Source organism: Canis lupus, chromosome 15 (genome assembly GCF_048164855.1).
Source record: "Canis lupus baileyi chromosome 15, mCanLup2.hap1, whole genome shotgun sequence".
In the NCBI taxonomy this organism is placed as follows: Eukaryota; Metazoa; Chordata; class Mammalia; order Carnivora; family Canidae; genus Canis; species Canis lupus.
In genome coordinates this window covers 15,530,721-15,543,835 of record NC_132852.1, presented here as the reverse complement: position 1 = coordinate 15,543,835, position 13,115 = coordinate 15,530,721, and the positions used below count along the sequence as shown (strand labels likewise).

General features: G+C 44.9%; 1 protein-coding gene across 13 annotated transcripts in view; it reads left to right on the top strand.

The window, feature by feature from the left end:
- The window catches only part of ACSL1 (acyl-CoA synthetase long chain family member 1), a 70,509-nt gene that overhangs the window by 34,285 nt on the left and 23,109 nt on the right, over positions 1 to 13,115 (top strand). For all 13 annotated transcript variants that reach the window (XM_072775957.1, XM_072775951.1, XM_072775960.1 and 10 more), the window contains 3 exons: positions 3,522 to 3,636; positions 7,893 to 7,957; positions 10,497 to 10,598. In XM_072775957.1, the coding sequence (XP_072632058.1) occupies positions 3,522 to 3,636; positions 7,893 to 7,957; positions 10,497 to 10,598 (282 nt within the window). The remainder of the gene's footprint in view (positions 1 to 3,521; positions 3,637 to 7,892; positions 7,958 to 10,496; positions 10,599 to 13,115) is intronic.

Sequence of the window (13,115 nt, the reverse complement as noted above, 5' to 3'; positions counted from 1 at the left end):
ATGACCAGATTTTTCTCTGGTCCCTTCCCCTTCATGCCATTCTTCATGCTGCTTCTTAGGCTTCTTGTAGATTTCTTTCTGAAGCAGTATTCCTCAGGACTTCCCTGCTGGGACCTTAAGGCCTCCAGGCTGGTGGTCTCACCTTAGCGTGCACCAGAATCCCCTGGAGGGCTAGCTAAAACTTCTGGGTCACACCCCCAGAGTCTCTGATTCAGTAGATCTGTTGAAGGGCTAGCTAATTTGCTTTCCTTAGAAAGGTCTGCAGTCCCCCAGACCATCCTTCAGAGACCCCGGCCCGAGGGTGAGCCTGTGCTCCGAATGCTCCGAAGATTCCAGGCTACTCTTGTCTGTTCATTCTGACTTCCTGCACCCTCTTTGCTCAGCCAGTGCTCCATGGAGCCCCTCTGGTGACATAAGGGTAAGACTTGGGCTTCTTCAGAAAAAGCTCGGTGTCTTATTCACCCGATTCCCACCTGCCCCTTTGACAGCTGTAGGAGTTCTCAGCGGAATGCTTGGGGAGGGCAGTATTGCTTTTGCAGAGAAATGGCTGAGTGACAGCACACATGAACGAGGGTCAGGATGAGAGATGTAGGAGGGCCCATCCTAAGGGACCTGTCTGGGCTACTAGACCGCCTATGCCTCCTGGTCATGCTTGATAGGCAGACCAGAGGGCAGGGCTGGGCCAGTGGCCAGGAGACGGTTGTTTGTGACAGTCTGCTCCTCTCTACCAGGCACACCTCTTTTCTTAGCTTTTTTTCTTCTTCCCATTTTCTGTCATTTAATCCCTTGCTCCTTTTTCTCCTACCTTAGCCATGATGCCCTGGCTCCTTTTGGTGGGTGGCTTCCTGCATTGAAAAAGGCTTCCAGTGCTTACTGTAAAGCCACAAAATTGCTTCTGAATTTTAACCGAGTATTTGTTGGAGAAAAGATACAGGCTAAGAAGGACTGGCTTTGTAGTTAGGGCATGTTGTAGGGTGTCTGAGTAGTGTTCTACATATTCATATTTTGTTAAAAGATTTTATTGTTTATTTGAGAGAGAGAGGGCATGCACGCACAAGCAGGGGGAGGGGCAGAGGAAGAAGCAGATTCCACTGAGCGGGGCTGGATTCCAGGACCCCAGGATCATGACCTGAGCCAAAGGCAGACGCTTAACCGACTGAGACCCTCAGGCGTCCCTACACATTCATATTTTATAGGACTAATTTTAATTGTTTAGCTAAAGATAACCCTGGATGTGGACACATGGTATCCCCATTTTGCAGACAGACTCAAAGATTAAGTAATAATATTGCATGAGTCTACAGAGCAGAGGTTTTCCCACCATTGTACATACAAAGAATACCTTCTTTGCTTTATAAAGTATATGTTGTAATTAATAATTACATTTGGAATCGTGGCTACAGGTATTAGAAAGTGTCTGCCAAGATAGAGAAGACCATGTAATGAATAGAACGTATCATTGGGTATTTGTTCTAGAAATCTATTAGTAGCTTTAGATCTAATGTCAAGCACATGTGAGTACATAAGAATTTCTATAGATGTAAAACATAGAAATATGTCTGGAAGGAACTCATCAAACGGTTACTAGGGGGACTCCTGAGTGGCTCAGCAGTTGGGCATCTGCCTTTGGCTCAGGGCGTGATTCCGGAGTTCTGGGATCGAGTCCCACATTGGGCTCCCTGCATGGAGCCTGCTTCTCCCTCTGCCTTTGTCTCTGTCTCTCTCTGTGTATCTCATGATTAAATAAAAAAATATATTAAAAAATGTTAATAGGGACTAGTCATTTTTTTTCTTAATATACTTCTGTACTGTTCCTTTCTTTTGGAAGTACATATATGATAAATTGGTTGGAAGGAGAGCTTGTAGGAGATAAGGATAAGAAGAATCCTAACTAAATCCTAAAAACAAAACAAAACAAATAACAAACAAGAAAAACAGAAGGAGAAAAAGGGTCCATCAACATCTATCTGGAGGTCGTTACCTGTAAAGGGATCTCCATGTTGGGTCTTGCCCTGGAGTGCATCCCGTTTCCCCATCAACTCTGCCTGCTTAGACCCCACTCTCTGAGATCTAGCCCTTTGCTCCTTCTTCATGAAGACTTTCCTGTCTGCTTCCTTCAGACCTCATACTAGAAACCATCTCTCCTCTTTGCGAATGGTCCTTTCTTAGGTCCTTACCAGAAGTTCTTATATCCTTGTCTGACTTCCCTGTTTCCTGACATTGCAAATGTGAAGGGATCCCTGGGTGGCGCAGCGGTTTAGCGCCTGCCTTTGGCCCAGGGCGCGATCCTGGAGACCCGGGATCGAATCCCACATCGGGCTCCCAGTGCATGGAGCCTGCTTCTCCCTGTGCCTGTGTCTCTGCCTCTCTCTCTCTTTCTCTCTCTCTCTGTGTGTGTGACTATCATAAGTAAAAAAAAAAAAAAATTAAAAAAAAATGTGAAGACCCCTCTCTGAAATTAAAAAACAAACAAAAAACCCATGGGCTCTGACATCATAGTAGTTGAGCTTGTATTTATCAGTTTCTAAAGAACACTTGGCAAGTCCAGATACCTCGCCCCATGGTATTTCTGTGGACACAGAGTGCTGCACAGCTCACAGGCTGAAAGCTACTACCTCCAGTGATGACTTCCGCTGCTAGTCAGGCGTTGCGGTGGATAGCAGGTGTGCTTTCTGCACCAACCAGTGAAGGCCCTGTAGAGAGGGTGCACAGTGAAACCCAGTCTGTGTACCTGTCAGTGAAGCAAATCAAAGCAGTATAGACATGTCCCTGCACCTCCATACATTTTGTTGCTGGGTGCTTGTTAACCGTCAGATGCTCTGTGAGAATCCAGAGTTCCTAACAGGCTATACTGCTGTTGACACAGAGATAAAACAGTGGAAGTAATCTCCAAAGGAACATCGGCGTTATGGAAGTAAAACTGAATGGTGTGTTTCTACGAGAGCTTACACAAACTCAGTCCCTGTGACATTGATGGTAGGGGTGTTTTTTTTTTTTTTTTTTTTTTTTAAGATTTTATTCATTTATTCATGAGAGACACAGAGAGAGAGAGAGAGAGGCAGAGACATAGAAGCAGGCTCCCTGCAGGGAGTCTGATTCGAGACGTGATCCCAGAACCCCGGGATCACAGTCTGAGCAGAAGGCAGACGTTCAAACTCTGAGCCACCCACGTGTCCCGATGGTAGAGGTTTGAGAATTGTCACAGCATGTGTGACAGGTTCCCAGTCCTTCTGCTCTCTTTGACCTTATCCGGCCAGACCAGTGCTCAGAGGTCTGCTCTGTTGTTCCCTTTTCCCAGGGGCCCTCTGACACCCATTAGGTCTTAGCCTTCCTTCTCTGAAGCCTGCACCTGACCCCAGATGAATGGGTCCGATTAGCAAATGCTGCACTTCTGTTCATTCAGCAAATACTGAGCAGCTACTCCACAGGGGCTCCCTGGAGCACATGGTGGGCATGCATGTTAGGGTTTTTATTTTTAACATTTTCTTCTAACGTGCTCATGTGTCTGTCTCTTTGCACAGGGTAGCGATGGTGCTCGGAGATCCCCGCTACTGGATAGCGATGAGCCCTTGGTATATTTTTACGACGATGTGAGAACCATATACGAAGGCTTCCAGCGGGGCATTCAGGTGTCAAGTAAGCATTTGCTGAATCTGTGTGACGAATGCTTAATGATTTTCATTCAGAACAAGTGGTCTTTCTTGAGGAAGTCCTTTGCTTTCATCTTCCATCTACTTCCACCTGTTCAAGTCCCCCTGTCTCCTCCTCAAACTTCTCCAGAATGAGCCCCAAAGCACAAGAACCCCTCTAGATATCCCCCTGACAGAGCAGTCAAATATATTTTCAGTAGGTTTTGTATTTTATGGATAGTTACATATACCTTAGCTCATTATTGGGCTCTGACATTTCCTGAGGTCAAAAGACATGTTTAATTGGGCCCAGTCCAACATTATCAAATGTACTCGACCATGAGACCCGTATTTTGAGAAATAAACACTGACCTCCCAAGGAAGCAATGTCCTGTGAGACACTTTGGAAACGTTGGCTCCCAAAGTAACCACACTTCCTCGCTAGCGTTGGCCTAAGAGAACCACCCCACCCCACCCCAGGCCTCCTGCCTGCCTTTCCGGCCTCTCTCCCTTCCAGGAAGTGTACCTTCTGGGTACTCTTCCTCGAGTTACACTGAACTTCTTGCAACACCAGGACCCTTCCCCTTTCCCATAACCCCACACCTTTGTGCACTTGTCCTTTTCCTGATTGTAAAGCTTCTTATTTCCTACCTTCAGCACAGGTGCTTACTATGCTATGTGAGACCTTCTAGGGCATCTGGGTTGCTCAGTCGTTAAGCATCTGCCTTCAGCTCAGGTCATGATCCTCAGGTCCTGGGACTGAGCCCCACTGAGTAGGGAGCCCACTTCTTTGAACCCTGCCCTTCCTCCCTGTTTGTGATCTCTCTCTCTCTCAAATATATAAATTAAATCTTTAAAAAAAAAAAAAGAAAGAAAGAAAAAAAAAGAAAACCTTCTTCTTCTGTTGCTTTCATCTCCTACCTCCAGGTGAGGCATTTCCCTGCTTTCCCCAGCACCCTGTACCTATTTCTGTAATAGCCCCTCCAGGAAGCAGAGGCATTTGCCTGATGTTCTGTCCCACTGGCCAGTGCTCCTTGAACAGGGCGGCCATCTCTTCTCTCGACACTGGCACATAGCCTGGCACACAGTAGGTGCTCCATCAACGTATCCTCAGTGAGGGAGAGAGCACTCTCTGCTCCCCACACCCCCCTCTTTTGTTTTAGCCTCTTTATTTTGGCTTGTTCCAGATCACTCTCTAGAAATGGTCTTTGGGATCCGTGATTCCTTATTTAAATCGTTTGGTGGCTGGCTCTACTGCTAGCTGGGCTGCAGTTACCTGACAGTCAGGGACTATGTGCTGTTGCTGTTCTCTGTCTCCACAACGTGTTGCGTTATGATAATGTGCTCAAGAGTGCTGTGTTTTTTACTTGATGCTAGTAGAATTGGGTTACTCTAGTATCTGCACAGGGCCCAGTAATCCTGTGGCAGATTCATCGAGCCCCACTCTAAGGGGAAAACAAACCTCACTTCTGTATTATGAATTTTTTTTTAAAGATTTTATCTATTTATTCATGACAGACACAGAGAAAGGCAGAGACACATCAGAGGGAGAAGCAGGCTCCATGCAGGGAGCCCAATGCAGGACTCGATCCCAGGACCTCAGGTCATGACCTGAGCCAAAGGCAGATGCTCAACCACTGAGCCACCCAGGCATCCCTATATTATGAACTTCTTCAAAGTTAGTGTCAGGGTCAGGGTTTGTCTGTGATAGTAAATATGCATACACAGAGCAGCTTAACAAAAGGCCACATCAAAATATTTATAGATTAAATATAGATTAAATCTATATGTATAGATTAAATATAAACTAAATATTTATATTTTTATAAATATAAAATATTTATAGATAATTTGATATACATTATATATCAAATAAGTATAGATATGTGTGTATGTGTGTGTGTGTATGTATATAGAATCTTTACCACTACCACCAAGTGATGTGTGTGGATGTGTATACATTTGTCTCATGGTTATCAGGGAATGAATTCATCCTGGTAGTATGGTGACTTACATGATACTTCTGACTCTCCTCTCACTTAAAGACAGTAACTTTTTTGTGTGTGTGCACTTTCTCTGCTTGGAATATGAAGTCTTACATGAATGTTTCAGAGAAGTTGAAGAAAACTTAAGTTCACTCTTAACCTATACTGATTGAAGGAAGGTCCTTTGTAGGCCATTTTGCCTTCTTTTTTTCTTTTTTCCAGAAGATCTTTTTATTTTAAGCTTTTTTTTTTCCTAGACTACCATAAGATGAAGGCTTTATGGGAGAGCAAAAAACAAACTGTACACAGGAAGCTGCTTATAAGGAGGAGCCCTCTGGCTGTGAATCTGTAGATTCTCGTCCCTGGCTGTACTGCGGTATCACCTGGGGAGCTTTTAAAAAGTGCTGAGGCCCAGACCCCATTCCTGTCCTGTTATATCCAAAATTTTGTTTGTAGGGCCTGGGTATAGTATTTGTTTAAGTTCCCACCATCCTGGAGCTGGGGTCTGCAGACTTCTATAAAGGGCCAGAGAGTAAATATGGCAGGCTCCCAGGGCCATATGGTCTCTGTGAGGCCTTGCGGCTGCAGTCTTAGATAATATGTAAATGAACGAGCAAGGCTATGTTCCAATAAAACTGTATTTACAGAAACAGGTGGCAGACTTGATTTGGCCGCTGCTGCCTATACATCTCCAATCCCTGTTTTTACAGAATGAAATAACATTATTTCAGATGGCCAATGTGTGAAAACAGCTTCTGATGGAACTCATGACGTCCGGCCTGGTCTTTATCACAGTCCCTGTGAATGGCAGAGGGTCTGAGAATAAGGCCCTTTGTGTTCTTTCTGTTTTCATCAAGGCTGCAGTAGAGAGAGCCAAGAAGTCAGTGTGAGGCAGTGAATTTGTCCAGCCTGGGTCCTCCCTGTCCTCACCACCGACCCGCATACATGCCCCACTTCTCTTCTCCAGGGTGTGACTCGGTGTGATAGGCCCAGTCTCCTCAGGACTGCCAGTGGGGCCATGCTCTGCTTTCCCAAACCTGTCCTCCAGGCCCCCAAACCAAATCAGAACACCTCTGCTGACACTTAAACCTAGAATGGGGAAGCCACAGATCTTACAGTCTAGAAACAAATGCTGATACCCTGTTAGAGGGGAGATGACAAAATGCCCTACTTTGTAGGGGAGGCCCCACTTAACACAGAGGGGCCTCTGGCAGGAGAACCTGTGTGTCTAGTAAAGAGGCATTCTTGTATGTGGTCAGCTATGATCATCGGAACATGGAGACTTTTTTTTTCTTTTTTTCTTTGTTCTTTTTTTTTTTTTTTTTTTTTAGGTGGACGTAGCTTTTCCTTCATCAACTATAAACTGAGCATAAAGTTAGCTTGGGGTTAATCTATAGAAAGAAACTTGCATGATTCCAAATATAAATGATTCAAGTGATACTTATTACTGTCCTAGCCCTCAGTATGAATACTTAATATGGGTTTTCTTTCATCCTGTTTATTCGGTACCCAGATTAGAATCAGGACACATCCTGATATTTCTTAACTTTGACTTTCACAGATACCCCCTTATTTTCTCTTTATTTTGCATCTTTTCTTCATTTTTGTTTCTCTGCAATTAAGACTTCACCCGTGTGAGTAAATTCTAAGTCATCAGAATTTGGGGATTTAAGAGTCCTATTTTTTCCTTTTTTTTTTTTTTTAAAGATTTTATTTATTTATTTATTCATGACAGACACAGAGAGAGAGGCAGAGATATAGCAGAGGGAGAAGCAGACTCCATGCAGGGGAACCTGATGCAGGACTCAATCCCAGGAACCCAGGATCACGACCTGAGCCGAAGGCAGATGCTCAACCACTGAGCCACCCAGGCATCCCTGTATTTTCCTTTGTACATCCTGAGTTAGAATGCTTTACACTTTAGGAATCTTGTGGGAGTCTTCTGAAAAGGATTTCTTTATCATTCAGCTACTCCCCCTTTCCGAACCACTAGGGTACAGAAGAATTCAAATTGAGTGTCCTTAAAAATTGTATTTGCCTCATATTCTCTTATTTTTCTTATCCCATTTAAGAAACAAACAAAAAATCAGACTAGAACCCAAGGAGAACACATCTCCAATCTGAACTCTTTATTTCTAATCTGGGGCCCAATGTCTACCTGATATTTTGTAGGATGAAGTAGAACACAAATGAGAATATTTATGCACGTTAATCCCATTTTTTGTTTTTCACTGTATTTTTCTTTCTTTCTTTTCTTTTCTTTCTTTTTTTTTTTAAGATGATGGCCCTTGTTTAGGCTCTCGGAAGCCAGACCAGCCCTACGAATGGCTTTCCTACAAACAGGTGAGTTTCCTGGCTCTGTGGGTCCTCCTGCACGCTTTGGGGCTGAAATCTTGGAGTCCCTGACCGTGAGGGCTGTATGGTTGCTGCAAAGTCTGTGTGCTAGGCCGACTCAGAGCTCTGGGGTAAACGTGCAGCATCCAAAGGGAGAAGTTTTATGCAAAGATTTGGGAAAAACTGGTTAAGTAGCTTAATTGGTGGTCCAAATGCACTTTATTCTGGAATTATGTGGCTGCATGGGGGAATTGAGCATGATTCTCAGATAACATTCTAGAAATGTGCTTGAAGCAGGTGACTCTCCTCACAGAGCCCATGGCACGGTAGAAATTCTCCTCTGCCTGGCAGGATACTAGACAAAGTTAGAGTAACTTTCTCATTTTATAGAGGAGGGAAACATCCCCCAAGGAAAAGGATGGGACTTGCCCAGGGTCCGAGCTGGTTCGTGGCAGAAACAGGACCAGAAGTGAGGTCCACATCTGGTCTGTAGCTCTTCTGTGCATCATATGAACCTGACCAACGTGGGACAGGTGTGATGTTGAACCCCAGGGCAGCCATGGCGAGCAGCACAGATGTTCAGGGGCGGCACCTGCTTTGCTGTATAACACAAAGGAAGCTGGGATCCAGTGTATTTATTCTTGTCCCTCCATAATCCCAACTGATCCACAGCTGCAGCTGCTTGATGACAGACATTGCTTTTCATGTTTGTTGTGATAACAGGGCATCTTCTCCCCATGGAAGTAAGAGCCCAAGGGTGTCTGGGAGCCCTGATGTGTCCGCTCTTGCCTTTTGTTTCTAGCACAGCTGTCCAGGAAATAGCTCCCTGCTCTAGGGCCAGGTCGTCCTGTGGTTTCATGAATACAAATGAAATTCCTCCATCCATGTTTGGTGTGAGAGGTGCTCTGGGCAGTTGGCGTGCTGGGGAGGATACGTGAGGGATTGTCCCTAGGAGCCCTGAGTAGCCCCAGAGCTCACTGGCCCTTCCAGAGACTGAAACACACTCCACGTTTCCTTACATTCCCGCATCTGAGGACGAATGAAATGCAAAGGCTTTGCTTGGGTAGCTCTTGGTAGAGAGCAGAGAGGCAAAACAGGCTCCTTTCCTGTGAGAAAAGTGATGAGCTGAGTACCCTCAGGGACCAGAGGGATTTCACCACTTTAATTTTGCTTTACCGGAGACCTCCCCCTGCCCCCCAAAAAAAAGAGTTGCTGAGGTTCCTCATTTTCACAAGTGGTAGATAAACAGTTTATGTGTGTTGGACACGTAATGTTGCACGATGGTCTCAAGGCCTCACAGAGTCCCCAAGTGCTGCCTGGAGTCCTTCTGTTATATGCTGGAAGGAAGGCAAAAGACAAGTCCATGGCAGATTGGATTTTTCAAAGCAGATTGAAAATCACTGCAGTTTTTGAAGGTGTTAATCTGTGTTTTGCACATTTCAGCCAAAGGCTGGTGAAGATTTCAAGCTAGAGTTGAAGGCAACTCTGGATTTGTACACTTGGTTAGGTCCTTTCCTCATCCTAGTGACTGACCTTTGTGGGGCTAGGAACCCCTTTGAGGATTTCTGGAGAAAGGAACGGAGCCTCTTTCTAGAGATAAAAATGCCTGTACCTTCTCCTAAGTAGCTCTGCAAACCATGGCAGCATTTCACGGGTTCCCGTCCCTGACCTGCGAGCAGAGGTTGTGAAACAGGCTGTGGGTGCAAAAACAATAAGCATATTCATGCCACCCGTGCCGTCACCTCACCTGGGTGAGCTCTCATTCCCATAGGCAGAGCGCGGTGGTACTATGTGCCAGGACCAACAGGGTTCTGGGCAGGAACAGGCGTGGCTCTATTCCCTACAGGCATGGGTGGGATTTCAAAGTGCTCTTGAGAATTCACTAACTGAAAATAAAGAAAATAATTCCAAATTTAAGATATAAAAATTTTTATTTATTTTGTAGTTAATTTAAGGTAGGAATGGGGAGAGACTGAGGGGCAGGTTTATAGTCCTCCCTAATTCATAGGAATCTACCTATTTTTACTTGCAATAATAGTGTTTATTTTACTTACTTATTAATTTTACTTAAAACTCTTACAAGTTTTTTGAAGGTGTCCCCCTGGACTATTTCTGTGTTTATAGCAAATGACAAGTTTTGGCTGCATTGCTACTCTTCATAAATACAAATATAATAATAATAATAATAACAACAATAATAATAATTCTACATCCTTGTATTACTTTTATAATTCATAAAACTAAAGTTTAAAATAGAAATGTGTAAGAAGCCCTGACATCCAATGATCTGTGACCTGCAGCTGTTGGAATCCTCCGATTCATCTACTTTGCAGAAGGAGCCCTATGATCAGTTCTCTTTAATAGTGAGTTCTGGTGAATTGAGCCTTGTGTTTTACAAAAATGTAGAACTAAAAGAATGCCTGTTTGCTCCTCTCTCCTCTGTGCGGTGCTGCTCGCTGGCCGAGGTATTAGACTCAGTTGTCACCCAGTGAGCTTTGTTCTTTGAGTTTGACCTGATTTTTCCTGCTTATTTTCCTCCCCATTTTAGGTGGCGGAGATAGCCGAGTGTGTGGGCTCAGCGCTAATCCAGAAGGGCTTCAAGACTGCCCCAGATCAGTTCATTGGCATCTTCGCTCAGAACAGACCTGAGGTATTGACCATTAGACACCATCTGTAGGCAGTTTGAGAGTTCTCAGACGTAAGAGCCAGTTGGGGTTCACACCTACCTTTGCTCAGGACACGATTTTGTGTTTTGATCTCTACTGAAAATATATCTCTGTATTATTCCTTAGAAAGTGACAGGAAAATCCACACCAGGGCCTCCTTGGCCTCTAATGTTAAGGGGGAGAAAAACCACTTTTTTGATTATTGGTTTTCTTTTTTCTTTTTTTTTAAACCAGGTCCCAAAACAAAAACTAACACGTTATTTGAACAGATAGCTAACAAAGAATCTTCTTACCTTAAGGCTTATTTATGTCTGTGATTAGAAAAATAGCCTCAATAAATTATGAAGAAACTTGGATACATTTTTGTCCATTGCAGACTCTCCTCTTTGCTTTCTGAAAGGTAGGAGCTTTCCCTCTGATCAGGTTACAAAGTTTAAAATACCATGGGCAGCAGGGAGAGCGCGTCACCGTGATGAGTCAGCCTTAATGTAGACGTGCTGTCCGGCTGGCTGTCAAGGCCCCTGCGTGCTGCTTCTGTAAACCCTTGCGTGAAAGGTCAGTTTAAATGAAAAGCTCTTTTGGAGCTGTTGTATATGGTGCTAGTGAACAAATTAGCGGCATAATTTGGCTTGGAAGAATTCAAGCACTAAGCGTGAAGAAATTGAATTGATTCTTGCATCCAAAAGACGTGTTAGCACAATCCCTGGGCTACTGACTATTTTATAAATTAGATTTCCTGCAGTTTTCTATATTGGTAAGGGAAACACAGCAGTTTCCACAGCTGGACCATGACCAGGCTCATGAAATCTAGTGTTTCTTTCATTTCAAATAAAACTCATTCAAGTGAACACATCCCAGATTTTTGTGTTAGTGGAATTTTATCATGAATCTACCACAAGAACAGGTATTCCCTTACTTCACAGAGTAAGCTCCTTCCTATATTTATCAACTAGCTTAATAAATGTTTATTGAGCACCTGCTATATGCCGTGCACTGCGAGGCACCAAATCACAACAGTGACTTGGATCCTCCCTGAAAGGTACCATGTGAGGGAAGACCAGCCCATAAGCTGACGCTTTCCCTGTAGCGTGGTAAGGTGGACACAGGGAAAAAGGATTATGGGAGCTCAGTCAAGGAGGACTTCCTGGAAGTGGCCTCCCAGTGGAGTGTTGAAGGATATGAGGGTGGGGCAGCCAAGGGAATGTCAGGAACAACCACCTGTTTGCATCAGGTGGCATGTCTCTTGGGGAATGAGGCATTTTACTATGGTAGAGCTTGGAGGGACAGGGAAGACAGGACCACATGTGCCACATGTACCCTGCTGACAGTCTTGGACCTGACCCCCGTGTTCGTAGACTAAAATTGGTGCCAGGAAAGAAAAAGGGAAAAAAGAGGTCGAGGCCACGTGAATGTGAGTGCGTCATGCTCCCTTTCCACGGCAGCTAAGCCTTTATCTGGACCACATATTGGGAGTACGGCGGGGGACCCGAGAGCTGCACCTGGAGATAATGGTGCCGCCAAGGATTTTGAGTGAAAGGCTGATCTCGCCATGTTTGCCTCTCAGCAGATTAGTTGCCACATAGTTGATGAGTTTAGAGGCAAGGTGATCTGTTGCTATGCCACATCTTTCCTCCACCACTTTTCTGGAGAGATTTTGCCAACACATTTCTCTTGTTACACAAGTGTGTCCCTCCTTCCCCAGTTCCCAGATCCTACTCTTTTTTTTTTTAAAGGTTTTATTTATTAATTTATGTGACAGAGAGTGAGCACAAGCAGAGGGAGGGGCAGAGGGAGAAGGAGAAGCAAGCTCCCCGCTGAGCAGGAAGCCCGAAGTGGGGCTGGATCCCAAGACTCTGGGATCATGACCTGAGCCAAAGGCAGACCCTTAACCGACTGACCACCCAGGCACCCCAGGCTGATATTCCACAGACCCCAGTGCCCCTGTTTGAGAAGCCCTCAGAGGCTGTGCATTCCCTGGGGAATGGAGCCGGGCACCCACATGGCCACGGGCTTCTCCTGCCCACCCGTGGCCTTCCCTGCCAGAGCATGTGTGCCGGCCAGAGTGCTCACCTCCTTTTGGTCATGGAGTCCCCACTGTTGGAGTCTCCTTGGCTTTCTCTCCACCTGTCCAAACCAGGCTACCCTGGCAGAGGGTGAGCTCAGTTACCTTCCCTGCAAAGGTGATCCCAATGTGGGCTTTGTCATGCGTGTGTCCCAGTCGGTCACTCTCCTGTATCATTAATTATCTTTTCACACATTTGCCTCAATTCTTCCAGCAAATTGCTTTTTCCTTCTAAGAAGGGGGCAGGTGTTTGCTTTTCATTATGAGTCCCTCGTGGTGCCTGGCACATAGTAGGAGACACACAGATGTTAATTTTGCTACATCTAGTGTTTCCACTTTGTTTTTGTTTTTGTCTTTTTAAAGATTTTATTTATTTATTCATGAGAGAGACAGAGAGAGAGGCAGAGACACAGGCAGAGGGAGAAGCAGGCTCTACACA